This window comes from Larus michahellis, chromosome 18 (genome assembly GCF_964199755.1).
Source record: "Larus michahellis chromosome 18, bLarMic1.1, whole genome shotgun sequence".
In the NCBI taxonomy this organism is placed as follows: domain Eukaryota; kingdom Metazoa; phylum Chordata; class Aves; order Charadriiformes; family Laridae; genus Larus; species Larus michahellis.
This window is the reverse complement of record NC_133913.1, coordinates 2,413,140-2,435,112: the sequence shown is the minus strand read 5'-3', so window position 1 is coordinate 2,435,112 and position 21,973 is coordinate 2,413,140. Positions and strand designations below refer to the sequence as shown.

The window sequence follows — 21,973 nt, the reverse complement described above, 5'->3', positions numbered from 1 at the left end:
AAAAAACTTCTGTGGAGGAACAGAGCTAGGAAACCAAAACTATTGCAAAGCAGGAGTAAGAAATACAAATACTGTCGTATCGGCTGTCAAAGCTCAGGGCATGCTTAAAGTAGGACTCCGGTGATAGTAGGAGTAGTGAGGAGAACCTTGCACCTTTTATTTGCAGCATTTTGTCAGGCATTAATCAGCATAATAAGCTTTAATTTTATGAGCACAAAATGTTGCAATTTGGATACTTATCTGGTGTTCCAATTAGTGCTCTGAGAAGAAAATTGCGGTACGTGTTGGAACAAGACCTTCAGAACCACCTTGGGCAAAAATAAATGTGCACACACAGTCCTGTGTGTTTGGCTTTGGTACTCCCAGAGCAATTCATTTGTCCATTTGAAGGCATGGGTGTAATTTCAAAATTGCCTATGCATATCTTCTGCTGATCTCTCGTTTGTTTAGCATTACTTGTCAGACCTATCAATTGTCAAATGCTACACGGGCTTTATTTATGGGCTAGAGAATTAGTACAGCCCACTCTGCCATTTCACCGCGCTGTTGGGGGGAAGGAAGAAATGGAGCAAATCCCTCTAGAGCCCACCCGTCTCAACACCAATGTCTTGGTGGGGTTTCTTCACTCCTATGAGGGGGTAAGACAGGTTGCTTAGACAGTCATTTGCTTAAAGTGCTGGGTTTTTTTGTGATAATAATTCTCGATGTGGACAGTCAAGCAGGGGCCAGATCCCCGCGGCAGCTGGCATCAACAGGATTGAGCTACACTTGGACTAGCTGAAGTCCAGAGCTCTGATTCCCAAATCCTGGTTCGGGGGGTATTTAACCACCTTGAATTATTGCATTCACTAAACCTTTCTTTTTGACTAACAACTTCTCTAGGCTGCTTCTGCACTTGCTCAGACCAGGCTGAGGCTCGGGGGAGCAGGTACCAGCTCCTGTCCACGTCCCACGGGCCAGCAGAGCCCACGCGGGTGCCCCGAAGGGAGTCAGTGCCCCGCAGAGCAGCTGTGGATGCCCACACCTGGAGGGAAGCTGAGGCTGCTTATCCCAAAGGGACCGAGGCACCAAAGCTCTAGAGAGGCAAGAGACCGTGTCGGCAGATGCTCTCATTGTGCCCTCCAGCTGCTCTCAGCACTATGAAAAACGCTGTTCCATTTTGGTACCAACAAAAAAAATTATTCCAATCAAATTCCCTTCACCCTGTAGGAGATTTGGGGAATCGCAGAGGGACAACACTCTTATTCTGGCTCAGAAAGTGACAGAAATCGTCACTGGCAGCTGATGGGCAGAAATCAGCAGCATGTAAACTGCCTGGCAGCTGTAGGGCAAAAACGCCTTGACCCACGGCTGTCACATCCAAATGACAAAAATGCTGTGTACATCTTCAGGATGCGAGGAACAGGCACTCTCCCATCACCTATGTGCACGAAAGATCCAAGTTATCTCGCACAAAAGTGTTCGCTTGGAGAGCACCAGAGGTTTTAAACTTCACAGGCAAGCTCACTGCTGCCTTCACAGTCCTTGTTTCCTTTGCTGGGTCTAATCTAAATTTCTTTGGAAATTACTGTGATTTCACTAGAATACTATGAGATGAAGTAGGAATGAAGAGCGAGCACAGACTCAGAGGTGAAAACAGATCCTCGCTTCTTACAAAAAGTTCTGCTAAGAGTGATTGGAAGAGATTATTAAATAGATCAAGAGAATAAAGTGTAGCACTTGCCTGAGCCGTGGCATCAGAATGACAATGAATTAAGGGGAAATGTTTTAATTTTTCAGTGCACAGACATAAAAGTGAGAATACTTTTCCTCCAGGTCTGTTCTGAATGCAGCAGCTCCAGCCTGTTGAAAAAGTCTCCCAGTTCTGCTAAAACACCCAGCAGCGTGGGCTGCCCACAGTTTTGTCTTCATTCTGATGCTAGGCAGGCACTTCTTTGATACCTATCACACAGGCCGGATTAAAAGGAAAACAATAACAGAGAGCGAGTGAAAGAATGTCGGCTGTGCTTGAAGTGTGGCATGTGCTGAGCTGAACAAGGAGCAGCACACGGTGTCAAAACACGGGGAGCCTCTGCAGGCGCAGGGCTGCAGCTGTGGTAACGCACGTCCCTGTTGGGTCTCCTCTGGAAACAGCCACGTGATATGGCATACTGGTGCTGTGTCAGCGCAGACCCATCAATGCTTAAACTGTGCATCGTAGATAGGAAAGAGATGGGAAAAGGTCCTAAAATTGCCCGTTCCTTTTAGGTACTTCCGTAAATTATAAACTTGACATCATCCACACAACACATTAGCGGAAAGCATCAGAGAACAGAAATTTTTGAAGGCTCTTTAAATGAGCTCAGAAAGGAAAAATGAATCCTGTCGACAGAATGGATCTTCTCTGGTTTGTAAATATTTGCACAGTTAAATATTTAATAATCAGTAAATTAAAATGTGCCAGGAGGGAATTCATTGTATGCAAATTTACAAGAGGATGAAGTACTCATAGTTCACCTGTGTTTTTTGGGTCCCTTTGTATTATAGTGCAAAGAGACATATGACATTTTTGAGAACACAGTGACTGTGAAAGAAACAAAATAGCACAAGGGAAAACTTTCAGCTGTTAAGAATACGGCATATCCTAATAGCCAGCAGGATTGCTATAAAATGCACTAAGATTGAACTAGTAACAAAAGTGAAATAATAGCAACACTAAAGACAAAGAAGGAACATCCTATGAGCATGTGACTTAAAAGCTGCCAAAGACCTAAAGGCAAAGTCTTTTATTTGTGTTCCTCCTTTATATATAAGTAGTGGTAATAATACAGAAATAAAATGAAACGTGGAGGCTGCCGAAATTCTCCACCCTCAATGGCCTGACTCTTTCTTTTCTTTCATGGCTTTTATTTTTTAAAGTATCTTCCCAGCATACAATAAGATATGCCCTTATCAAAAGAACCTTCCAGTATAGACAAGTCCCTACTGTGAACAAGTCCATGTAGAAAAACACAACCTATAAATAAAACAGAAAACAATGTAGGTTCTCAGAAAGTACATAAACAGACTAAGAGACTCTTTTGGCAAATGTTTCTAGTTTTGTTTTAATAATTCCACAGAATTTTTCCTCATTATCACTAACGAACCCATAGATCGTTCCAGCTTGTCTATGAAAAGCACCTCTAAGGAGCATCACCAGAATCGCTGATGGAAATTTGAATGTAATAATCAGTTTTACTTACCGTAGCAGAATTTATGAAAAAGGCCCCCCATTGACCAAAACGACATTACCCAGACACAAAGGCAAAACAACACTAAAAAGAAAAAACATTTTGCCTATAGTAAACTACATTGTTCAGCACCAATAACAGAACACACAGAAGCCCAGAAACTGTGTTTATGCTGCTGAGGTGACACTACCATTCTCCAGCTGGGAATCAAGGAGGAATTATCCCATCATCAAGCTGTTTGGCATCTTTCATCATCTTTGAGCCACTGAGTATATCAAATAGCAAGATAAAATCAGAGAGCTTTTGAAAGAGATTGCATAAGCAGCAATAAAGCAACGCTGGCAAAAGCACCGTGCAAAGGACAGGACAATGGATTCAGTCAGAAAATGTTAAATAATCCTTAATTTAACATAAAAAGACCAGAAGTTAAGAGGCAGAAATACGGTTTGTAAAAGAATTGTGCACATGGAGACTGACAGCAGAGTGCAATAAACAGCAGCAACATTCAACCGACTTCCCAGGAGAGCTCTGGCAAGGAAGGGCTGCGCTGCGCTGCCATCCAGGGGAGGCCTTTTGGAAGATGCTGAGAAAAGGACAGCAGACAAGAAATAAGTTCCTCAGGTGTGTCCTCCTTTGTTCCCTGCACCTGAGCTTCAGGGGGAGATCGCTAAATTTCATAAATACCTTACAGTCACTAGAGGATCAGTAACCAAGCAGAGAGGAGGAAAGGCAACGGAGACACTTCAGTAACACAGAACAGAACTGTCACTGGAACAACGTCCACTTTCTCCCCAGCAAACCGAGCGCGGGGTCCATCGGCAGCCAGACCACAAGTGCTGACGGTTCTGCTGTTCGCACGGAGCGGCTGTTTGCATGAATGCAGTCTCTGCTGTATTAAAGAACAAGATGTGGATTTCTCACAAAAGCTTGCAGTGTGAGAACAGAGCTACGTGGATGCTGAGGAAACAAGATTTTGCCTGTGAACCCAGGGAAAGACAAAACATGATAACGCCAGCGTATTTTTGTAGATGTCAGTACCTGGGACCCAAGTCAGTCAGCACTGTCTGCCCAAACTCAGAGTCCTCTTAGAGATTTTTCAGAAACATGCAATTCTGCCTTCAGATACTCCGCTTTAGCGTCAAATCTAACACTTGAGGATGGAAACCATTTACAAGTCCATCTTGGGCAAACTTCTGGGGATCGGTGCAAGACCGAACTATGGTGGAATTTCTTTTGTGGTCTCAACAGTCTGGTTTCAACTGATTTATGCAAAAAGCCTTTCAGCTTTTCTCTCAGGATGCTGTTTTAGAGTCTCAAGGATCTCTGCATTAAGCGCAGTATATATAATTACCACCTGTAATATATGACACAGTAACAATAGAGAGAATGAGCAATTTAATATTATACCATAAAAGGTCTGCCCACACAGTAGTTTATAGGTCATTGTCTGCATTAATACAGCTTCTAATTGTGCTCCGATTGACTTTATAATACAATTAAAGTATCCTTAGTCTTTCTACTATTTTAGATCAACAGCTCTTTGGTGAAAAAAAATCCAATATTTTTTTTTCTCTTTGATTTCTAGGACTTTGCTATCTGGTGTGCTGTATTAGCACTTTCTTCACAAAGGAAGGATTTTGATTTTTAAATAAGCATCCCACTGCATGGAGTGAAACAGACTTCTCAATAAATAAATACGTTCTCTAAGTGATGGCGGGGATACACAAGTTGGACAATAAAAATACACAAGCTGTACAGTCCTATTAATAAAATTCTTGCACTATCATGTGTAGTGAGAAGAAGAATATAAGCAGTGTAGAAGATCTTAGATGCACAAAATATGAAAGAACAAAAGAGAACAACAGTCTTTGACAATAGCAGCTACAAAAATCTTAGCAAAGAACATAGATTAATAATTGAACAAATAAATGCATAGTCCAACATGAGGGATTTGGGCCTCATCTTCTTTCTTTTGTGGAAGAACCGAGAACGCAAAGTCTCTCTGTATAGTTCCATCAGGTACACATTATCTCAGCATTAGCTTCAACAAGATCCTGTATAAAGCAGCTTTGCCATCGTAAAGCAGGTCCAGGCTGCATGAGGCAAAAGACCACCTAGTCCAGGAAAAGGTAAATGACAAGAATGCCACCCAAAAGAAATGAAATGTTCGGTCTTAAACAAACAGCATAAACCCAGCAATGGGGTAGATTGCCTGAGATATCAGCACAAAAATATTGTTCAGCAAATTATTCTTGGCACAAACAACAAGGTTGGTAAATGCCCTGGGAGAAGGAAACACCCTGGTGGTGACACCCAGTGTCAAAAGTATAAATAGGGAGAGCAAGGGATGAAAATTTGCAGTCCTGAATCTTATCAGGCTGTGCACCTAAATTTGGGATTGTGGTTAGACTCTTCCCTGCTGTCACTATGAGCTGCGGCACTAAATCTTCAACTAGTACTACTAGAATTAGCAGTGGTGGTGGTGGAGGGTATAGCGGTGGAGGTGGTGGAGGGGGCAGCAGCTGTGGAATACGTAGATCTGGTGGATACTCCTCAGTGTCCTCTAAAAAATACACCTCTTCTGGAGGAAGTGGAGGCTTTTCTGGCAGAAGCTTTGGTGGAGGAGTTTCCAGGAGCAGCTATGGAGGGGGCTTTAGCAGTGGCAGCTGTGGAAGGATTAGCCGCAGTAGCTACGGTGGGAGAATGAGTGGTGGTAGTTATGGCGGAGGAATGAGCTGTGGAAGCATGGGAGGAGGATATGGATCAGGTGGGGGTGGGTTTGGGGGAATGGGAGGTGGTTATGGATCTTGTCTTGGTGGAGGTGGAGGTAGTTTTGGTGGTGGTGGATATAGTGGAGGTGGATTTAGCGGCTTTGGGGGTAGTGGTGGCTTTGGTGGTGGCAGCTTTGGTGGTGGCAGCTTTGGTGGTGGTGGCTACGGTGGAGGTAGTTTTGGTGGAATGGGGTTTGGTGAAGATTCCGGCTTGCTCTCCACAAATGAGAAGCTGACCATGCAGAACCTTAACGATCGCCTGGCTTCTTACATGGATAAAGTGCGACGCTTGGAGGACGAAAATGCTCAACTTGAACAACTGATCAGGGAGTGGTACAAAAATCAATGTCCCACTTCTAGCAAGGACTACAGCCAATATTACCGAACAATTGAAGAACTGCAAAACCAGGTATGATGTAATTTGACTAACTTTTAATAGATTCTCATTAGAACAGCACTTGCCTCCTGCAGCACAAGATCCCTATTTGTGGCGATGTATTCCCTCCTTTGTTTTAGCCAGGAAGCAGACTGCTGTGGTGACAAAGCCTGAGTACCGGTTTTTCTCTGCCGTGGGTGACAGGTGTATTCTGGCACACTGTTTTCTGGCACAGGTGGCACTGTTTGGTGCAATGGCAGATCATTTCTAGGGCACCCATTATGGGGCCTGTCCAGTGCTCCCTTCAACACTGTGCTCTTGCTTGTTAGTTCCTCACTCTCTGGAACGGGCGATATAACCATTGCTTGCTTATGTTGCCCTACTAGTGCAGCTTTTTGTGAAGGATGAGACAACATGTGCATTGTCTAATTCTAGCCTCGGCCATTTAATAGTCCCATATCTCCTACCTGAATATGGTTGATGCCACATGCAATGCAATTATGCTTTCCTACTGTTTTTGGAATATGAGGAGTTTATTTAGTTATTCTCTCCAACAATGTATTACATTTTTAATGGATATTTGTAAACCAAAATTGACAGCAAAGGCACTTTCTTTTAACCAGAAGCAATAAACTCTTCTCTCTATATAGCTCCTGCAGCACCAGTCAGGCTTGACATTACCATAAAGATATTCTGAAAGGTGTTTCTGCACAGTATTTCTTCCCTCTTTCTGTGTGTCAGACTGAAAAGACAAACTGACCAAGTAACATCTGCCCTCTCCCCTTCAGATTGTTGGTGCAAACGTGGACCTTAACAAGATCCTTCTTGACATTGACAACACCAGGATGACTGTGGATGACTTCAGACTGAAGTGAGTCTCTCCCTCCGTCTCATTCCATCTTGCCTCCCTTTACCCCCATGAGTTCATATTCCAATGAATCTTTGTGGATGCTGTAGCCTCTTGGCTCCAATGACGGAATATCTAATTTTTGGGGAAAGCATTCCAAGACTGATTTTGTGTTAGTCTTTCATTATAGTTTTTCTCCAGACAAGTTATCAAAAAGTGACATTTAAAGGTCTACATTCTAAGTTTCTCCATCCTTGCATGTAGATTTATAAACATGATCCTCATCATATAAATCTCATAGAGGGAAATTCTACTGAAATCAAACAAACCTATTAGAGATGGAAAGAGAATTAGGTCCTTTCTTTTAAGAACTGAGCAATGGGATTAAAGACCATAAATGTACTGATGGGAACTGTTCATCATCAAGATCATAAACAAAGAGATCTGGCAGCACTTTTACTGTCTTTTTTGTCTTTCATTTAGATATGAAACTGAATATACTCTCCACCAGAGTGTGGCAAGTGATATTAATGGATTACGTCCACTGTTGGATCAACTGACTCTAGCCAGATCTGACTTGGAGACACAGTTTGAATCCCTGAAAGAGGAATTGATCTATCTGAAGAAGAACCACGAAGAGGTAAGTTGCCCCATACTTTAAAAGAATAACTAATGAAAACTCAACACTCAGAGAATTTCCTCTGGATTTCGTCCCTAGCAGTGACCACATTTTGGCTGCTGGCTTTGACCATTCAAGGTGACACAATCTGGCTTTGATTTTCAGGAGTACGTAGCATCCACAGCTGCCTGCAGCTGATGTAGTCAGGCACCCGGGTCAAGGTGTGGCAAAACAAGATCAGGGAAATAAATGGCTTCAGTACAAAGTACAAGTTTGGTGCTGAACTCATGGAAGGAAAAATGGAAAGAATATAGGGAGGAGTCAAAAGAAAACATTTATACTATCTGCAATGATCTTTCACATTGAGAAAAAAAATACCTAAAAGGATTTTCACAAGTAGAATTCCTTATGACCCTGAGGAGACAATGGCAGGGTCAATGTGTATGTGGTGCCTGCTATGGTTCACTGTAAAGTCTGGCTTAGGAACGGCAGAATTGTTCCCTTTCACAAGGGCAGATGAGGCCCCCTCTGCAGGAGCCATACAGCTGTGTGAGGACTTGGGTCCCTTTCTTTGCCTTTATTTCAAACAATGACACTTCTCCTTACCTTCACCCTTTGACAACCTGGTGGGTTTTGTGGGGTTTTTTTCAGGAAATTAGAGGACTGCAAACACAATCTGGTGGTGATGTCAATGTGGAGGTCAATGCTACTCCTGGCATCAATTTGATGGAAAAATTAAATGAAATGCGTAGTGAATATGAACGGCTTATTGAGAACAACCGGAAAGAGGTGGAAAGCTGGTATGAAACCAAGGTAAGCACAGGGGTTTTTTTTTGGTTACTAAATCTTTCAGAAAGAACTGGACCTATTTACATCCAGCAGAGAAAAGGCAACTTATCATATATTCTTTAAGGGACATTAACTTTAAATGACTTTAAGCAGTTTATTGTAACAGGTCAGTTCTGGTGTAATAAGGTTATGTGGTAAAGCATGTGGAATCTGTGTTCCAGCAGCAAGGTGAATTACCCAGAGTGAGTTAGCTGAGTGGCATGTGGGGAATATACACAGTCAGTCTACATTACATCTTTCTTTATTCTTATTAATTGCTTTCTCAGTGCTTTTATGACAACCCCACAATGTTTTCTTACTACCAAAAATGCCTCAATGTTGTATGTGAATTTTTCAGATGGAAGAAGTGAATCAACAAGTCCACTCAAGCGGCCAGGAGATACAATCAAGCAACCAACAGATCTCTGAGCTGAGACGTGAATACCAAAGCCTGGAAATTGAGCTGCAGTCGCAAATCAGCATGGTAAGGAAAGGCATCTGCTTCTGCTTCACCTGTGGCACTGGCTGTATGTGTCACTAGAATGAAAGAATAGTTACAGCTAGAAAGTACTCCATTTGTAGAGAACAGGAGGCTGGACTGCTTATCTTCAAAGATATGCTTTTTTTCTGGTTTGTGAAGGTCTCCAATTTGTCCACAAAAATAAGTTAAACTCGCCACATTCCCATAAACACTGTATTTGTTTTCCATTTGCAGATAGACTCTTTGCAATCCAACTTGGAAGACACAGAACGCCGCTACAACATGCAGCTGCAGCAGATCCAGGCTATGATCGGCCCCTTGGAGGAGGAGTTGGCCAGCATCCGCTGCGAGATGGAGAGTCAGAACGAAGAGTACAAGATGCTCCTGGGCATCAAGACCCGCCTGGAGCAGGAGATTGCTCAGTACCGGGCTCTGCTTGAGGAAGGGCAGCAAGACATTGTGTACGTAAACTGAGAAAAGAACCCAGCATTGTGTGAAACCCAGGGTTGCCAGATTAGTCACAAAACCAGGAAATTAACAGATTTGCAAAACAGATTTTGTACTGAAATGAGGCTAATGCAGCTATCTTGAGCAACTGTCTCCCAGGTTTGAGGTACCACACATTTCTTGGCAAACCTGTTCAGAACATAAATCATGTGAGGAAAAATTAATGCAGAAATTCTGAACTACTGATTTGGGGCTGGACAGGGAGCCCACGTACAGAGCCCTGCCTCTACCCCGGCTCAAAAAAGGCCAGGAACTGAACAGACAGAAGTCACTTTGGGGAAGACCATAAGCAGAAAAATGAGCATAGTTTTCCAAACCTTCGTAAAAGTCTCAGTGTGCAGTTCTCTGAAAGTTCAAGCTACTTCAGCTTCCCTTATGCAGTGAGCCTGCTTCTGCCTGGAAGCAGCACCTGAAAGAACAGCTAAAGCTTCATTCTCTGCCTTTCCGGTTTGGGACGCAGTGCCACCATACGCAGACAACACAGCAATGCTAAATCTTGCAAGAAATAGCTGAGCAGAATGTGGGAAAAGCAAGAACTCTTGCATTCAAGCCGAAATTGAAGGAGAGGTTCGGTTTTGGCACTGCACTAGCTGTCTTGCTGATCTGTGCCAGGTTCTAAAAAGGAGAAGCAGAGACCAGAGAAGTGCAGGCTTCCGTGCAGTATCTGTAGATAGATTTTCTTTGGAGGTCAAAAAGCATTTGATTAACTTTTTTTCTCCTTCTTTCTCTCTGCAGAATCACAGGCGGAGGAATGGGAGGAGGCATGGGAGGTGGTAGAATAGGAGGTGGAGGCTATTCTTCTGGAGGAGGAAGAGGAGGAGGAGGTGGTAGCATGAGTGGTGGATATGGAGGTGGCAGCATTTCCTCTGGTGGAATAGGAGGAGGAATGGGAGGAGGAAGTTGTGGAGGAGGAATGGGAGGAGGAAGCGGAGGAATGGGAGGAGGAAGCGGAGGAATGGGAGGAGGAAGCGGCAGCTGCAGCACTATTGGAGGAGGAGGAGGAGGAGGAAGGATCTCAGGAGGCGTCAGCAGTTCCCACTCCTACTCTTCATCTTCCCAGTCTCAGTCCTGCAGGACTGGTGGTGAAAGCCAAGGTGAGAATTGTTGTGTGGTCACACTGTGCTCTCAGTCCCATCCTTACTAATTTATACACTACATCAACATATTCTTCTGGAGGTAAACAGTACCGCGGATAAACTACATTTCCTGGAAAGCGTTACATTTACTTTTATGAAAAATTCTTTCCTATTTGTGTGCAAAGTATCAACTCTGCTTAAGAAACACACATTCAATTTCTATTTGTGATTTCAGCTAATCATGTTGTTAAAACCCCAACTGTTTTTCTTCACCTCTCTCATTCTTTGCAGAACCTCATAAATACCACTGCTTTTGCACCATGCTGAAGTTTTCCTTTATGCTTTTGGAATGTTTACGGTCACTTACACATATCAAGCTTCTTTTCTGTCTGGTAAATACTAGTGCCTCAGAGATACTAAAGAAATTAATGCTTTCTTTATTTCTAACCAGGGTATGGAAGAAAATCTTTTGACTAAGAATATACATTGAGGATCCTACAGTGCAAGACCTTTCAAGCAGAACTTGGCCCAAATGCTCTACATTCCCCATGCTCCCGAGGAATGAACAGATGTTCTTAACAGTTCCTCAAGGTCGCTGATGCCATCTGTCCAACAAGGCCCATCAGAGCTCCTCCAATGGGCCACCCGCCATGCACGCTACGCACTTCTGCCCGGAATGCTTTGGGGCTTCAATCATTGGCACTTGAGCTACTTGCTTTACAGATTCAACCTGTTTGTTACTTGTGTTGTTCTGTATCAAGAAAATGTTGCTAATAAAAATTCATTTCTGTCTGATGCAACCAGAATCCTGTGCGTAGGTTTTCTTCCATTCTGTAGATGTAAACACTTAAAAAGAAAACACAAAGGCATGCCAACACATGCCTCCAGGCAGAAAAGCTGACGATACATTACACTGGTTGACAATGAAATTTAGAGTTAAAGCACAATTTCTGAGCATTCAGGGCAGATCGTAATCCTCTTGGAGCATCCTGGGCTGTGCCTTTGTGTTTTAATAACGTGCCAGATAATCTTGTGGAGCTGAGCTCCACGACTCAACAGCAGTTGAATATCAGCCCAGACCAGAGTGCAGAGCCTCAGCACTATATGAACGTTAATAAAGTCGGCATCAAACGAGTGCCCACCCAGGCCTGACGCAAAGGAACCTGAGTGATTACAGAACCAGGACCGTGAACTGAATGTTTCTGTTTATGATTCACAAAACCTTAACTGACACTCATCGGTTTAAACTGGAAACGGACAAGCTAGTGATCTGGTTTTGAACAGACAAGGAAAAAAGGGTTAAAGGAAACATAATTTACAGGATCCTTACAAAGTTCTCCTCCATAAAATGTTAGTACTAACAGCAATATTTGCCTTCTACTGGTGACAAATGAAGTATGTGTGAAAGTACCTGGAATGTTTACTTTTGGATAGGAGGATCTGTACTGTGAAAAAAATTAACATTAAGGCTTCCAGCCGCACCCAACTGCTATTACAAACATTCCTGGCTACAGCTTGCAAAAAATCTGATTGCTCGGCTGCTGCAACTGCTCGGAGCAACTCAGCAACCAAACAATCAGAAAGTAGTCTCTTGTTATTGGCTACCTTTTGGGAGTTGTATTTGCTTCTGTCATTATTTCCAAGAAATTATAGTATAGCTTTCTCCATTGACTGGGACAACTTTTTTCATGAAGACAAACAGTAGCTTATTTCACCACAGCCCACCCCCATGGATAAAAGCCATTTCCAGAGCTGAAAACCACACCACTTTGCCTTCTGGAGACTAACAAATTCAGAGATCAAAGGAAATTAAATGTATTGTCCCAGGCCTTTCAAAGCAGTCTCTGTGCACGTTTGACGAATCTCAGGAACTTCTGCATGATATTTTGGAGGAGAGAGGGCTGCCAAAGTAGGCAGATTGTAAACCACAGCTTTATTAATTTTAATGAGAAGTTGGCATCTGAATTCCTCGGACTCATTTAAAATTCTCAGTCCGTTGTACAGCTGCCACCCAGACGACCCAGAAGAGAGTCAGGGATGGGCCGTGCAGCTTGCAAGCGCAGCCAGCAGCGGAAAACCTGGAGAGGGACAGGAAAGCCCAGTCCCTGCCCAGCACACCAGCCCCCCCATAGCCCCCCCTGAAGGAGGTCCCGCTCACAGAGCTGTTTGCAGGAGGCTCTGTCCTGCCCCCAGCCGAGCCAGAAGGCTTATGGTCAAGCGAAGTTTTAAAACAAGACAGCCAATGGCCCGAGCTCCGCAGATCCCAGCAAACGAGGCCCTGAGCAACCCTGGGGCAGCACAAGGTCACTATATATAAGGGCAGGGCTCAGATGTACATGGACTTGCAGACTTCACAGGTCCATGAATTTCAGGCTTAACTGCTGGTGCTCAGGGGGTGGCCCCTAGTGGCGGATAAAGAGTCCAAGCAAATGGGGCTTGTGCGGAAGAGGAGCCAGCACCATTGACCGAAGGCAAAACAGGGTGACGGACAAGGGTGTGGATGGAGAGAACAGATGCAAAATGAATTTGCCGAAATACATTGCCAGGCAAACCTGCTCAACACTTGGGAACCATTCGGGGAAACAGAAATACTTGACCTCCACCAAACCGAAGTCTGTATTTGTTTGTATTGAGGTTTTGCAGACTTGTTAAACAGACTTTATGCTACACAAACACTCCCAGTGACACACAACTGAAAGAACGAGGTTCTAGTAACGCTGATTTCTATTTCTTGGTTTTAGATACTTGGACTACACACATAATCTAGAAAGAGATATGACGCCCATAGTAAATGGTATGTGGATTATTTCAAAGTAATCAACAGAGCCCTCTAGAGGGTACGATACTGTTATCTCTTGCACCTTCTATGTTACAACTACCTCCATAGATGCCATTCTACACTTTAAATTAAACTATAAAGAGTATTTATTTTCCTGTCTCATAATTACTTTGCCGCCCAACAGGCACTAAATGCTACACACCATGTGACAAAGTTCAAAAGCGATTAAAATAGGCAGAATCGAGACAGCACGTAGTAAAACGCCCAGTTTGAGGGAATGAAGGATTTTCAGGAAAAGCTCACTGGTGTGGGTAAGGAAATTAAAAGAGAGTATGAAAAGGGAATAAGGAATCTCACTGTGTCTTGAACAAAGACTGAGGGAAACCCGGTGGATCTAGATAGTGTGAACGTTTGGATGAACAGAATACAACTGGGGTCTTCCATGGAGAACTATGAAATCTGGGGATATGTCCCCCTGAAGGTTGTGGCCACAGAGATGATTCTCTATTCAATATACTGAAGGTCAAAACAGAGAACATCATGAGTTCCACTGTATCAGTCTAGGGCGCACAGATACCCTGGGCTGTATTTTGAGTGCCGTAACTTTGGTGACATTCTGCATGTGCACTCAATAGTATCCTGGAGTGTTTCAGCCCCAGAAGGAGACACATCATGACCAATGACACGACAGCGTTGTCTCTAAACACAGCAGCATGCAAAATCACGACTGACATGAAGGTCTTTCTAATTAAAGTTAGTTGACAAAACGATGATAAATCATAATTTTGTGGATTTTTTTTCATTATCCAGTTTCACTTTAAGTTCAAAAATTTGTTTCTCTCGTAAGGATTATTTCCCATGTATTGAAGTCCCTTTTCTCATGAAGTCCGGGCAACACCTCCAGGTCCCGTGGAAGTCACTGGCAGTGCCTACAAGGAGATGCCTTTAGGCAGCTGAATTCAGGCTCCAGGGTTCAGCACTTCAAGGTTAGATCTCATCGCATATTAAGCCTCTAAAGACTAAGCATTTCTACAGGTAGGAGATAACATTCCAGTGGTGACGGTTCACACCTCTTCCCTTCCAATTCAACAATATTTTGTTGACAAGCCTTTCTATATCATTCTTATGATAAAAGAAGAAAATAAGATTTATGGATATACAAAAGCCTATTGTAAAATCATAAACCTACTAAAAAAGCAAACCCAGAAGACTAAAAGCATATGGCTTCACCCGGCGTGAAGCTGTGTATTTTCAAGCAGCTGTTGGCTCTCAGAGGCACGATGGCAGAAGGAACCTTGTTTGTGAGCAATGTCTCTGGCACCCGAGCTGCTGCGGGAGACAGGCGGGAGGAGGGCTGTGTCCCGGGGTGTTGGAGAAGCGTAACGGCAGCAGGTACATGCCAAGAGCAAAGCACAGCCCAGAGGTGCCTCTTCAGGGCTTCAGCCCCAGCTCTTTTTCCATCCACAGGGCACACACAGGCACACAACTTCAAACAACCCCACTCCCCTCTCTGATGCATACCTTCATGTGTAGGGTGACTCAATCCCTTCTCTCTCTTCTTTTGCTAATTTTAATGAGTCTCCTTCTTCTTCTGTGCTATGTAACCTCTTCCTAAAATGCTTCCAGGTTGAATTCATCCTCCCTCACTGTGGCTAAGCTGATTTTGAGGTGGTAATTCACAGTAGGTTCCATCAGCTCCTTGTGCTTCCCTTGTACTAGCCAACTGACTCTTCTGGAGGAGTTACAGTGTCAATACTTAATGCACAGCTGGAAACCCAAGAATTAGTTTCTGTTCAAGGTTCTCTCAGTTTCATAGAGGCTTGATTAGTAAAGATGGAAAAAGCAACTCACTGAACACCCCATATTGCATAGGCAGTGGATGGAAAAACATACACAATTGTTTCTTACTCTGCTTTGTGTTGCAAGATATTCTCTCACGGTTGGCAAATACAATTCACTGTAATGAGTTCAGATAATTATTATATTTTTTCTAACCCAGTCTTCGGCACTGTATCTTTTCATCAAACTTATTTTTTAATACATTATATAATTCAAGGACATATTCTGAGAAACAGCTATTTTTAATATGATGATGAAAATATGAAATAACAAACATTTCTCAGTTTCCTCTGAGTCCATTTAAAACAGCTAAGATAAAATTAATAGCTGTCTGATAGGAAAAGATTTAACACCTTTTCCATTACAAAATACTACTTTTGCAGCCGTCACCCAGTTTTCTTCAACAAGAAAAATAACTGAAATCACCATCCTGCACTTTCAGAAAAAGTTAAATACCGGCAGGACTTTCCTCAATATAAGCAGCGACAACAGAGCAAAAAAACTCAGTGTAAAATTCTCTTCTATAACAGGCATAGGAATGCAGTTTTTAAAATTAATAATTTATTTCAGTAAATTTGATTTCTAAATAGCTAATGTAAATTTTGAATAAATTAATGAATGAAGAGTCCCTTGGCAGCTGCTGGTCTTACAAATCATTGTCTGTGATCACAGGAGGAAGACAAACACTGAAATACTGAATTTTACCACACAGAAGACTGAAGGAGACAGACAACCAAGGCGGAGCCTTCATTAACGCCTATTACTAGCGATATATTGCCAGATTAATAGAAGCTATGAGATATTGTATTATTCAACAAAATATCCAACAAAGAGCCACCCACATAAAATTATAGTGCACGCTTTGTGTGAATCAACACGGACATACTTGAAGAGAATGGTAATGCATTATACTTACCTCAGACAAAATTCCCTTAGCACATCACTTTCAGCATGAGCACTAAGGCTGGCAACCTCCATGGGAAGCTGGACTGCCTTCCAGGTGACACCCACCCAACAAGGTATAAATAGCCACCAGCGAGGACGAAGGCTGCACTCTGATCTTCTGTATCAAGCTGAGCAGCGGGCTTTGCTTTTGGGGCTGGATTTCTGATCACTTCAACCATGAGCTGCAGCATCAAGAGAACATCTACCACCTCTTACAGGAGCGGTGGAGGTGGCGGCGGCTGTGGTGGCGGTAGCGGCAGGAGTTCCTCCGTCTCCTGCCGGCGATACGCCTCCTCTGTGACAGGCGGAGGAAGCTATGGGGGGGGAGCATGCGGCATTGCCTACGGAGGGGGCATGAGCGCTGGCAGCCTTGCTGGTGGCTTTGGTGGAGGCTTGGGAGGAGGCTTTGGTGGAGGCCTAGGAGGAGGCTTTGGTGGTGGTTTTGCAGGAGGCTTTTGTGCTGGGGGGGACACCCTTCTGAGCGGCAATGAGAAGGTCACCATGCAGAACCTCAATGACCGCCTGGCTACTTACCTGGACAAGGTGCGAAGGCTGGAAGAAGAAAATACTCAGCTGGAGCAGTACATCCGGGAGTGGTACAGGAAACAAGCTCCCAGTGTTTCCAAGGACTACACCTCCTACTACCAGACCATCGAACAACTCCAAAATCAGGTAGGATAGTCCCGACTAACGTGGCTCCATCTCCACACGCTAGTCCCACTTGTAAGGACGTCTTCCTTCCCTCTGCCACTGGCTCTAAAGGGGTGGGAGGGAGCTGCTGGACGGCCTTGCTGGTGGTACTGCCGGCAGAAACCTGCTGAGCTGCGCCTCCCAGCTCTGGGGTAAGCAAACCCCACCACCATGCCACAAGCGAAAGGCATGTGCTCTGGGGGCACAGCCCGAGGCATCAAGGAGTGCTCCACCAGGCCCAAACATGCTGGCGCACGTAACTGAGATCCCACATTCTACAGGTGGCTCCAAACCAGGCGTGTGTGGTTTCCAGTGCTTCCCTCTGCTCCCACCCAGTTCAGCTGGATGGAGCGCTAAGCCACAGCACCTGGACTGCAAGACCTGAAGGCCCTTTATCTCTGCACACTCCTACACAGACCAGAGGGAAGGACCAAGGCCTTCCCTTGCAATCAGCTTAAATTGGTACCAAAAAAAAATAGAGTCAACAGACGGTGAAGAAGCACTTTGCAGGAAAAGGGATGAATACATTCCTTGGGACACATGAAGAACTCTCTAACTTGCAAAAGAGAAGCAAAGAGTAGGGATTTGGGAGGATGGTCTGTCCTAGCCCGGGTTTCCTTGAAAAGTAAATTTGGAGTGTTGCCCTCTCATATAGCCCCTGCATTACTGCAGGAAACAATTCCAAGACTTGCAACAACGCCCCACCAAAGCTTTGGGTCTTCTTTCTGCTTGTCCTGCATGTCTTGAACACAGAAAGACTCCTCCCCAACTTCCCCTTTTGCAGATCATTTCTGCCACTGTGGACAATAACAGACTGCTTCTGGACATCGATAACAGCAAGATGACCGCTGATGACTTCCGAATGAAGTGAGTACCTCTCTGTGAATCTTACATGTCTTTCAAACCCGGCTCATAATCTCAGGAGACAAGGCAGCACTGCCCCGAGTGGTGTTACTGAGTCTTCATGTTTTATTGTGATACAGACCTTGGAAAGATGTGTGCTATTGACTGTCATCATCTCATTTCCCCATTTCTCTGTCCCTGTTGTCTGTGGTGAAGGTATGAGAATGAGCTGGTCATCCGTCAGACTGTGGAGGCTGATATTAATGGCTTGAGAAATCTCCTGGATGACCTGACTCTGGTTAGATCTTCACTGGAATCCGAGCTAGAGTCCTTGAAGGATGAGCTGATTGCTCTTAAGAGAAACCATGAGGAGGTATGATCCAATGATAAATAGCGTGTCCAAGACACAGTCCCTTGATTCTTCAGCTTTCCCAAAGTTACAGATCAAATCAGTTCAGCCTTATGTCATGTGACTGTCATTCCTTTGAGCCTTGACACTGCTTTGCCCACCGCCCCCAACACAAGAAATGACCTGTGCTCTTTGCTCCTCTCCTCGGCCTCTCTGCAGGAAATGAGGCAGCTGCAGGCTCAAACTGGTGGTGACGTGAGTGTGGAGGTCAATGCTGCCCCTGGCGAAGACTTGACAAAGATACTGAACGACCTGAGAAACGAATACGAGCAGATCATCGAGAAGAACCGCAGAGAGGTTGAGCAGTGGTATGAAGTCAAGGTACGTTGCGATGCACAAAGTGCAGTCTCCTTCTGTGGGAAAGCCCAGACACCCTGGGACGGGCCACGCAAAGCCTCTGGCTAAAGGGGGAGGCTGCTCACTGGCACCTCGCTTGCACGGCTGGGGAATGGGCAGGAAAGAGCTGCTGGGAAAGACTGCAGCGGCAGAGGGGGAGCAGGCCAGGTCTGGTGCACAAAGGTGGGTGGAACGGCACGATCTACCGAGCAATGACCAGGCTGTCCTCGATGGGGACAGGACGAAGGGGAGAGTGGCTCCCTGGCTATCTTAGTTCGCTGTCAGCAAATCTGCTCCCTGAGGGGATTTTCTCACTCAGAAAGTGTGTCTGGGGTTTGACTCCTGCAGATTGAAGAAGTCAATCGGCAGGTCACTTCCAGCAGCCAGGACATCCAGACCAGCAGCCACCAGCTCACCGAACTGAGACGCGAAACGCAGAACCTGGAGATCGAACTGCAGGCGCAGATCAGCACGGTACGTGGGGCAGGATCGCCGAGGGCCCTTCCTCCCTCAGGACGGGCAGGGACGGGTAGAGCTCTGGTCCTAAACTCCTGCATTTCCAATTCCACTTTCAGAAAAACTCTCTGGAAAACTCCTTGGCAGAGACCGAATCTCGCTATGGCTGCCTGCTGCAACAAATCCAAGGGCAGATTAACTCTGTAGAGGAGGAGTTGGCCAGCATCCGCTGCGAGATGGAGAGTCAGAACCAGGAGTACAAGATGCTCTTGGGCATCAAGACCCGCCTGGAGCAGGAGATTGCTCAGTACCGGGCTCTGCTGCAGGAGGGACAGCAAGACATTGTGTATGTATTCCGTATTATAGCAAGGGAATAAAAAGACATCCCTGTGTACTTAACTGCTAATAGAGACTTCTTGTCTATGGAACTACATCAACATCTTTTTTGACTGAATATTCAGTGGTTAGCAATTTTTTGGTCAATTAATTACTCTCCTGTTACAGTGCCTCCCAAGCAGCTTTTCAAGGAGGTGGAAAATCTACTCAATCATATTCCTACTCTCATTCCCAGTGTGGTGACATGACAGGTAAGACAACACTTGTAAGGCTGTGTTTATTAGTGGGTTACATCTACCCCAATGAGTAAAATATATTTGATCAGAAAAAAGTTTTGTATTTTGGGCTGGGCAAGATTCCCAGATCCAGTACCCCACAAGTGAGAGAACCTCATTGGCTCTGTCATGGAGGAAACAGGGGTTAAAATACAGGAAGTCTCGCCCTTTCTTCTACCTAAATATAAACCGCAGATTATAAAATTTACAGGATGGGATATACTTTTTTGCTCATTGGAATAAAAAAAATACAGTTCTGAGAAAGTGCCTAGGGTATTGCTGCGCTTGGAGCCTCTGAGCTTCTCTTGCTAACACAGCACGTTAGGTAAAAGAATTCAGTTCAGCAGGAAAGCTCAGGTTCCCCTTAAGGCAATGATTTGCTCTGTCTTTACACAGGACAGTCAAGAGTGTGCTAGAGCAACAGCAGTGACGCTGGCACCCTCCGACTAAGAGGCATTGAACGTGGACAATGAGACTGACCAAGCACTTCTGCAGCACCACTGATGAAACCGGAACAACGTGGAAGGAGCACCTGGTCCCCTGCCCCATCGCCCCTTCTTCCATTCTACAACACTTCTCTTACTCAACTTGTCTTTGTCAACGGGTTCTTTGTTCAAGGGCTTCAACTCTGCAGATAACACTGCCTCTAATAAAACTTTACTTCTGCAATGCAAATAAAAACAATGTGTCTGAGACATTTAATTTAACAAACTTTGAATGTGTATGATGTGAGTGAAAGGAGAAAGGAAATACCAATAATGGGTGGCTCTCTGAAGATTATTTAATTAACTGTTAATGTACTAAACTGTGCTCAATGCCGCTAGTATGACTCTTATGAGTCCAATCTTTGGCTTAGGTCACGTCATCACAGCTACAGCTCCTGTGGGAAGGGGTGACTCAGTATAGGTGTTCCAGAACCTATGGGTTTCCTGACATCACGTATTTCTACACCCTTGACTATGCAGAGAATTACGTGTTGCTAACTTCTGTTAGGAAATACAGCCAACAAGACAATGTGCCTGTTTCCTTCAGTGTCACGCACCAAAAACATTCCTATGTTTTATGATAGAAATTTCAGTATAAATACCAATATAATACCAAGAACCCAGATTTTGTCAGTACACTCAACTGGCTGATATTATGCCTTAAGAGGAATGAGACACACGTTTCATTCACTGAAAGTATTTCCTATACTCTATTTTTCTGCTTAAGAAGATAAAATACGCAATGAAATTGGAGATGAGAGGGCAATAGTAAATTAGAACAGCTATTTTATACATATTTTGCTTTCTGATGATGACAGTGAAGCCCCTTTATGATCGATAACGGTGTGCATCAGATGCACAAAATCAGCCGGGTTCAATTATAAGTGCCTGTTGTTCCCTCCTTCCCCTGTCAAATCTGGTCTCTGGTATTTGCTGTTTCATCTAAGACTGAGGTATTGTTCTGTTAAGGTAAGGAAATGAAAGGTTTTCTCATCATAAACAACTCACGAGAGTATTATTTAGGTTAGGTCTTCTCTCAGCAATCATGTGTCTTGGCTCTGCCACCGCAATATCGTAACTGCTGTCTGCAGTAAGTATCCACAAAGAAGAAATACTTCCTATTCATGTTGAAAAACTGGGTTTCCAGACTGACCTTTTCCAGTCCATCATCAGGAATTTGTATGAACAAAAGCCCATCTCCAAAGGAAAAAAGCTCATTTCAGGTTTTAACAGTATAGAAAGTGACATAAAGCAAATGCAAACATGACTTTTCTCTCCAAAGGCTGCCAGAATTCATACACGTCTCAGCTGTGCTTAACATAGCCAAAAAAGCTTAAGAAGGCATCTTTTTTGAGGCAGGATTATGGAAACTCGAACTACAGTTAGTGTACATAAATAAGCGCTGAAAGATAATTTTGCTTCCTTCTAATCCTCCAGAAGCACAGAGAAGTATCAGAATGATCAAAAATAGTGTCTTCCACATGCAGAGAACGCAAGGGAAGAGCAGAGTTGCAGTACGTCTTCCCCATTTCTGAACTAATTTGTAAAAGTGTAAGGTCTTTGTGGAACAGGCAGAACTATGGAGAGCCTGAAGTTAAATCTGCAAAACCAAAGCCATGGAAGATCTTCAGACTGAAAGGGGTGGGCGCCCAGTAAAACTGCCCGTCACTGCAGCAGGATTAGATCCCTGGCGGGGTCCTCCTGCTGCCGACAGCACACCTTTGGCATGTCACCACTAATTCAGGAGGCACCAACTCCATCTTGGTGTGGGGCGAGGGCTGTCCTGGGGAGCACGCGTGGAACAAGCCATAGCTGTGCCCAGAGAACAGCAGCCTCACCACCGCCATCTCAGGCTGGCAGGTGCTC

General features: G+C 44.3%; 2 protein-coding genes and 1 long non-coding RNA gene across 4 annotated transcripts in view; 2 read left to right on the top strand and 1 right to left on the bottom strand.

Moving 5' to 3' along the window:
* The window catches only part of LOC141732863 (uncharacterized), a 165,732-nt gene that overhangs the window by 60,225 nt on the left and 83,534 nt on the right, over positions 1–21,973 (bottom strand). The gene's annotated exons all lie outside the window — the stretch shown is intronic.
* LOC141732701 (keratin, type I cytoskeletal 17-like) lies at positions 5,637–11,512 on the top strand. Of its 2 annotated transcripts, XM_074561998.1 has the most exons (9): positions 5,637–6,003; positions 6,037–6,389; positions 7,145–7,227; positions 7,687–7,843; positions 8,474–8,635; positions 9,009–9,134; positions 9,366–9,592; positions 10,374–10,732; positions 11,166–11,512. In XM_074561998.1, the coding sequence occupies exons 1-9, from the start codon at positions 5,637–5,639 to the stop codon at positions 11,189–11,191; spliced, it is 1,860 nt and encodes a 619-aa protein (XP_074418099.1). In that variant the 3' UTR covers positions 11,192–11,512. The 2 variants fall into 2 exon arrangements, with proteins under 2 accessions (XP_074418099.1, XP_074418098.1); XM_074561997.1 differs by having other exon boundaries at positions 5,637–6,389.
* Positions 16,261–20,294, top strand: LOC141732702 (keratin, type I cytoskeletal 17-like). Its single transcript, XM_074561999.1, has 8 exons — positions 16,261–16,949; positions 17,752–17,834; positions 18,027–18,183; positions 18,379–18,540; positions 18,904–19,029; positions 19,131–19,357; positions 19,516–19,598; positions 20,019–20,294. The coding sequence occupies exons 1-8, from the start codon at positions 16,455–16,457 to the stop codon at positions 20,036–20,038; spliced, it is 1,353 nt and encodes a 450-aa protein (XP_074418100.1). The 5' UTR covers positions 16,261–16,454; the 3' UTR covers positions 20,039–20,294.

Bases quoted from the DNA above. Each gene is read 5' to 3' on its own strand.
- LOC141732701 (XM_074561997.1), top strand. From the start codon at position 5,637: ATGAGCTGCGGCACTAAATCTTCAACTAGTACTACTAGAATTAGCAGT. The intron at 7,228-7,686 runs GTGAGTCTCTCC...TCTTTCATTTAG, and splicing joins GTGGATGACTTCAGACTGAA to ATATGAAACTGAATATACTC. The intron at 9,593-10,373 runs GTACGTAAACTG...TTCTCTCTGCAG, and splicing joins GAAGGGCAGCAAGACATTGT to AATCACAGGCGGAGGAATGG.
- LOC141732702 (XM_074561999.1), top strand. From the start codon at position 16,455: ATGAGCTGCAGCATCAAGAGAACATCTACCACCTCTTACAGGAGCGGT. The intron at 17,835-18,026 runs GTGAGTACCTCT...TCTGTGGTGAAG, and splicing joins GCTGATGACTTCCGAATGAA to GTATGAGAATGAGCTGGTCA. The intron at 18,184-18,378 runs GTATGATCCAAT...GCCTCTCTGCAG, and splicing joins TTAAGAGAAACCATGAGGAG to GAAATGAGGCAGCTGCAGGC.